Consider the following 7,559-nt stretch of genomic DNA (forward strand, 5'->3'; position numbering starts at 1 on the left):
TATGTATGTATGTATATGTATGAGAAATAAGGATAAACACAAGTTTATATTATAGTTCCTATGTGCGGTTTATCATTATGGTTGTTTAGAACTTTGCAATATACGTTCCAAATGTATTTTGATCTTCAACCACAACGGGTCATAAGGGAGTACTTTATGGCATTACGCTATAGATAACACACACACACAGAGAAAACCACCACCACCACCACCACCACCATCTCCACCACCACCACCACCACCACCATTTAACATCTGCTTTCCACGCTGGACAGTTTGACTGGAACTTGCTAGCTGGACAGCAGCCCAGGATCCAATTGTCTGTATTGGCATGCTTTCTACAGTTGGATGCCCTTCCTAATGCCAACCACCTCACAGAATGTACCGAATGCTTTTTGTGTAGCACTGGCATGAGTGCTTCAATGTGGCACTGGTACAGATGCTGTTCATGTGGCACCAGCATGAATGTAGGAGTGGCACCATATAAATACTATAAGTCTATACTCCATATAAAACAAAGGTACTCACCACATTTAAACATAGCACTAGTCTTGTATAAAAAATGGCCTTAGTGATTTTGTTCGTGTTGGGGTACACCTCATCAGGATCTCTGTCGTTAAATGAAGACAACTTCTCATACGATGTAATCAATTTGTTTTGCGCCTTATAATAAGATCTGTTGGAAGCAATGTCACCATTCTGAGAGTTAAAGCATATTTAAAACAGAAGAGGTTGGAGAGAAAGAATTAAGTTTTATATTTTTAACTGGTCTTCTGCTGTGATTTATCAATTGTTTTATCCCTTTTTGTACCAATCTACCTGAGACCATTCCAGGTTCTATAATACAAGCTTCCTCTTTTGAAGTTATCTCAAAACCTCCCTTCAAAATTTCATGCTAATTTATGTTCCAAACACTGACTAGATTAATAACTGACAAAATTACGTTATTAAATTTTTCATTATTTTCAAAATTAATTGAACCAAATTCAGTGTATTTTAGCAGAAATATGGTAACAAAATGGTTAAAGCGATCTAAATTAAAACTTACCATCAAAATTTCATGTTAGTTTATGTTCCAAACACTAGCTTCATAATGACAAAATTTATTTTACTTAATTTTTAATTATTTTCAGAATTAATTGAAATAATGGCAGTGTAATTCAACAGAAATATGGTAACGAAGGGGTTGAATTGAGATAAATTAAACACCTTGATCAAAATTTCATGCTAATCTATGTTCTAAACACCAGTTTAATGATGACTAAGTTATTTTACAATTCTTAATTTATTTTAAGTTATTTTAAAATTCTTATTTCGTTGACACAACAGAATTAAAATTCTTAATTATTTCCAAAATGAATTCAAACAAAAGTGTATTTCAAAAGAAATATGGCAACAAAAGGATTGATTTAATGAAAGTACAATTATGTTAAAAGTGGGGAACACACAATTATGACTGAGTGTTGAAGATAACAATTCTATTTCTGACGTGGTTAATGATGAATAAAACTGTAATAATGGAAGTTAACTTTTTGCTTGAGGAACAATGTGATTGTACAATGGGGCTTTCACAAACATAGCAGACAACTATCAATATCTATTTTAACCCTTTAACAACCAGATTACTCCTTCAAATCTAACGCTTATTTATTCATGTTATTTTGAATTAATCATACATTATTTTGTAGCTTCAAGATTTCAATGGTGTGATTGTTTATGTTACGAATGATTTTACGAATGATATTGTAAGGCTGGTGTAAGAGGCCGGATTTGGCTAGTTTGAGCATAGAACAGGCAGAATATTTGGGCCAGATTTGGCAGGTTTAAATGCTAGAAGGTTAAATGAAAATGGACTTCAAGAAATAACTTGGAATGGCTAGAGGTGTGTATTTGAACAACATAGACAAATACAAATATATCGAATTCCATACAACATAAGTTTTGATTAAAATTATCTTTGCCTCTAGAGGATGTCATAATTACCAAATAGCAATTAAGATGAGTTCCACTTAAAAAGAGGATATAATGTTAAGAATCAAGAAAAGTCACAAGTTTATTGTTGCGGAGACATGTTTCTGCCTCAATTGCCATCATCAGCACAATGTTTGTTCAATCTTATCTCCAGTAACTAAAAGACTTAGACTGATACAAAACAGAGTAGAACACATAAATGGCCAAGCTAATTTGTATGATTTAAACAAAAATGATTTTCACCAGACATCATCATCATCACCATTGTTTAACATCTGCTTTCCATGCTGGCATGGGTTGGATGGTCTGTCAGGAGCTGGCTAAGCAGAAGACTGCATCAGGCTTCAGTGTCTGTTTTGGCATGATTTTTCCGGCTGGATGCCCTTTCTAACACCTACCATCCCACAGAGTGAACTGAGTGCTTTTTATGTGGCACCAGCACAGGCGAGGTCAATTTTGACATGGTTTTTACAGCTGGATACCCTTCCAAATGCCAACCACTTCACAGTATGGACTGGATGCTTTTTACATGGCACCAGCACCTGCAGGGTCACCAAGTAACTTGCAAAACAAGGAATCTTTGACAGGGGAGGGAGTATTAGAGGAAATAATCTTGTGTCAAGACAACAAGCTTATTTTTTTCTTAATGGCATGTCAGTTTTGGAGAAGTCTTGAATCTTAAGATTATCTACACTTCTCAAGTGGAACTAATCTTAATTGCATATGGTAATTATTCATTGCGTTGGCACCATTGTATACAGTGGAGGTACAACTGTCTAAGTTGGAGGTGTCACTTTCTCATGTGTAGGTACCCTGTCTATGGGAGGGATATTCTATATATGTCAGAGGTATGACTATATATTTCCCCCACTAGATAGCACCATACTTACCTGAGTCTTTTAGGCAACTTTTTAATATTGGGTTGTTTCTTTGCAATGAATTCTTGCAACGGCATTTTCCAATCTTCCTCTGGAAGTAAGAAAAGAACAAGTGATATAATTAAATGGATTTTTTTCTTAAATGATAGAATTATTTATTTCACATTTGAATATCCAATTTATATGATACACCTTAAGTCAGAAGACATTTTGGATGTAAAGACCAGATATACTGCACTTACTGAAAATATAAACTGAAAATAGTGCAGCTTATACGCAGGCAAATATGGTATATATTTTTATGTTGTGTGAGTACATGTATATATATATATATTTATATTTTATATGAATACATTGTCCAGGGTATGACTGTAAACTGCATCCAAATGTGGTGCCTTGATGCAGGAGTAGCACCAACTGTCAAGGTCTCAGCTATAGGCTAATTAGCATTGAAATTGAAGGATCCCTACTTTTTGTTAGAAGTTCCTTCTACAAGGAGGTAAACTTGCATGAAAAACAACCTGAAGGGCAGTTGGTTTCTATTTGTCTCAACCTCTGTTGTGCCATGGGTTTTTATAGCTGAATGCACAGAAAAGTGGGTCCAGTGCTACGCAACACTTTGACCACTCAAAACAAATTCATGCACAGGAGCCTCTTGGACACTTGGAATGTTTGCACAGACTTACAGAATTTAGGAGTGGTCTCACTCAGTAAGAAGTCGACTTCCACCCATATATATATATATTCTTTTATTCTTTTACTTGTTTCAGTCATTTGACTGTGGCCATGCTGGAGCACTGCCTTTAGTCGAGGAAATCGACTCAAGGACTTATTCTTTGTAAGCCTAGTAAGCCAACACCACCATTGAAGCATGGTTGATGCCAGTATCGCCCTCATGCCAGTGGCATGTAAAAAGCACCCATTACACTCTTGGAGTGGTTGGTGTTAGGAAGGACATCTAGCTGTAGAAACTTTGCCAGAGCAGATTGGAGCCTGGTATAGCCTTCTGGCTTGCCAGCCCTCAGTCAAACAATCCAACCCATGCCAGCATGGAAAGTCGACGTTAAACGATGATGATGATGTTATATATAAGTAATTATTTTGACCTTGGGTATATGGTTTGTACTATGCCAATTAAAGCACTTTCGTTGTTTAGGATACCGGATGAGATGTATTCTGCACTGGAGGATGCAACACAACCAGTTGTCCAGTATCCCATCCACAAGGGACCAATGTAGGATAGGTTGAAATGATCATTAGGATGAATAAAGATTCTTGCCAACTCCATTTTCTGTTTTACTGATTCATTTTATATATATATATATAGTCCACAGCTAACCACCTACACTTTTCTCTGCAAAATAGGGGTAGTTTATCCTGTTCAGGCTATATTATTAGCATTATTCTGCGATTGAGAATTTAAAATCACTTCTTTAACTTTCTAAGACTTCTCAACGCTTCTAAAAGCAAACTTCGTTTGTTTGTTTACGTTTGTCGTAATTTGAATTTAATATGTATATATATGTATATATATATATAATGTATGTGTGTGTGTGTATATATCTTTGCATGTCACTCATTCCTTCCAGGACAATAACCCTTGTCTGACATGTCTCCCCATTTTACAATACATGCCACTGACATACCCTGCCCAGGGGACACAGTTGATCTGTCCAATAACACTATAAATTGGATTTTTCTATCTATGGAGGATTGTCCTACCAGGGCTTTACTCATCCTACTATGGCTTTACTCTTGTTTGAAGCAGCAGCTGTGGGCTGGAAAAAGCCTTGTGACAGGCCCCTGCACCAGAGGGCTGGACATGACTTTACACCTCGGAGGATGCTGAGGAACTGGCATGGGACCACCAACAATGGAGAGCCCTGGTGGACCTGGTCGGTCCTATGCATGATGATGTCTTTGGGACCCCACTAACCTAGGATGAACCCAGCTCCTTCAAAGCAGAACATGAAGCAAAGCATATGTACAGAAGGGTTTTGCCCAGTAATGTCACAGATATGTTGGCAAAGTATGGAAAAACTGCCCAGTAACACAAAGTTTCCCAGACTTCTAATATTCTGCCCTTCACTCACTACCCACGACGGCTACCCAACAATAACTCCCACCCAACCATTAGAACCAGTGAGGCATGCAAACTGACCCCATCTGCCATCATCACTTCAGTCCCTTGAAACTTACCACTAAATACAGAATTGTTGGAGGGAGCTGGCTGGGTGCTGAGTCCATAGGGTTCACTTTTATTGCTTCCCTTGTTGGTATTGTTTGTCTCACCTGCTTGACCGAGCAGGTAGTCCTCTGGTGGGATCAACAGCTCACTGTTGGACTGCTGGTCACTCTGTAAACAAACAAACACACTGACGTCGTCATCATCATCAACATTACTCTATGAACACTATGACAACAACAACAACAACAACAACAACAACAACAACAACATGATCAATATAATGTTGCAGAATATATGCCTTTTTTAAAATTGAAACTGGGAGTTTGTCTTGCAACTCAAGTTTCAGTTTCAATAGAAATAACTATATATATATATATATATATATGACAAGGCATAAAAAATAGTTATTACATATTTTTTTTCTTTTTTTGTAGTAAAGCTGACTTACAGCTGTTTCGAGTAGTTAAATTTTCTGTGATAGGTTTTGAAAGATCACAGATATAAAAGCTTTAAAGGGTTTGTGGATATAAGAGTTTTAAAAGTTTAAGGTTTGTGGATATAGATGAAGGTATAAAAGTAGATAGTTAGAGAAATGGAAAGACAGATAGATAGATGGGTCCACAGGTAAATAGATAGACAAACAGATAGATAGATTGATAGATAGATACATGTATCAACTTAAAGGATAAACATATTACAATGGATATTACAATGGATAATACCAAGTGGACTTCCCCTGTTTCTCTCTCTTTTTCTTTTTTCTTGGTGATTTCTTCTTTGTGATATAATCTTGGGAAAGAATATATTTGCGGCTGAATCTAGCTTTATACCATCCTGTCTATCAATTATATACTCATATAATGATGCAATGACTGTTTGTGTATAAAGCTTGAAACACGTGTACCGCGGAATCCTTTGTGTCCTGTTTTAATTTATTCTTTCACCTTGGCTACTATCTGGCATATACAGGTGCTTACAATTATCAAGTATTACCCTAAAATTTGCTTTACCTAGAGAGATGGATAGGTAGATGGATTGATAGATAGCTTGGTAGGTACAAAGAGGGATAGATAGTTTAAACTACATGTGGTGTGTAACCTGAAATGAACCTTGTTAAGGGGTGATGTAGCTTATTTAGTTAACATTTTTGAACACCTTGGGTTCTTCAATCCTTTAATCCTTATTCTTCACTCTTGGAGAATAAGGTGGTTAGTTTTTCACTCTTTCACAATTAAAGATCCTGGAAGAAGTAGAGATGCTCCCACACACCCAGCTCATTACTGCAGTTCTGGTTAAATGCTTGTTTCTTAATAAAGTGTGCTTCTGTTATCCTGAGGCTAACTGCATCCTTCCCCCTTGCAAGTATGTGGGTGGAGAAAGCCCCATCACAGAAAGTTTGGTACCTTATATAGGTGTCTCCCATTTGATCCCACGTATGCTGCCTCACAGCAGCACATTATCAGATTCCTCACACTGGATTTAAAACATAGGTGCATGCTGTCCATTGGTTGAATTGTTTTGATTGGACAGTGGTTTAGGCAGCATGCGTCTGGTGTGTTGTTGGTGTGTACGAGGTGATGTTTGAGGATGTGACCCTGTCTTGTGACTCTTATGCCTGACGCTGTGTTTTTAACTGGTTCTCTACTGTTTCCCCATAGAATGGAAGGTTGATGTGTACCAGGCTTTTTTTAGTTTCCATCAATCAAATCCACTCACAAGGCAGTGGTTGGACTGGGGCTGTAGAAAAAAGACACTTGCCCAAAGTTCCACACAGCTGGATTGAACCCAGAACCAAGTAGTTGGGAGACAAACTTCTCACTGCACAGCCATGGCTGCACTTATAGATATTTTTGACATGAAGTTCTGTTAACAGATGTTTACAAAATAATTTTCTTCATGAATATTTCAGATGTGTATACAAGGAAAAGTATTACAATAACAAGTAATTAATATTCATTAAGTTAATTAATATTCATGAGGTTTTGACAATAACTCTAATAGAAGCAATGACTGACAAACTGAGACTGTGTTTAGTTATGTATATATCATGCTATTTTATGTTTGATTTTAAATGAAAAATACAAAAAACTGGGGTGTGATGTAAACACAAGGTAAAGCTAAAACTATGAAGGGAAAAAAAATTGTACCGAGATTTAATATGACTTATGCACAAGTGTGACTCAAGCAGAAGTGCAGCTTAGACTCGAGTGTGAATTATATGTGAGTAAATATGGTAAACTGAAGAGAACCAATATCTAGAAACCAGGGGCACTAGCATGTTTGGAGGAGTGATATTGGGGGAAGATTGGAAAGCATGGAATTCTTGAAGGGAACTGTGTTCTGATAGCCAAGAAAAAAAAACAACAACAAAAAAACAAAACAAAACAAAAACTAATGAGAAATATATAAAAAAAAATAAAAGGCTTGTCAGATCATATCCTGGGCCCAGTAGACGAAATAGAAAAGTGTTGTCCTGGAAGTCAGCGAGGGAGATGTGCTGGAACAGCCACTCACGGGGGGGG

The 7,559-nt window shown here is 36.9% G+C and overlaps 1 protein-coding gene across 2 annotated transcripts in view; it reads right to left on the bottom strand.

Annotated features, from left to right (window-relative positions):
* The window catches only part of LOC106883972 (uncharacterized), a 22,898-nt gene that overhangs the window by 12,416 nt on the left and 2,923 nt on the right, over positions 1–7,559 (bottom strand). For both annotated transcript variants that reach the window (XM_014935132.2, XM_014935131.2), the window contains exons 2-4: positions 5,049–5,205; positions 2,862–2,940; positions 529–676 (exon numbers count right to left, since the gene is read on the bottom strand). In XM_014935132.2, coding sequence (XP_014790618.1) covers positions 529–676; positions 2,862–2,940; positions 5,049–5,205 — 384 coding nt within the window. The remainder of the gene's footprint in view (positions 1–528; positions 677–2,861; positions 2,941–5,048; positions 5,206–7,559) is intronic.

Source organism: Octopus bimaculoides, chromosome 26 (assembly GCF_001194135.2).
Source record: "Octopus bimaculoides isolate UCB-OBI-ISO-001 chromosome 26, ASM119413v2, whole genome shotgun sequence".
Taxonomy (NCBI): domain Eukaryota; kingdom Metazoa; phylum Mollusca; class Cephalopoda; order Octopoda; family Octopodidae; genus Octopus; species Octopus bimaculoides.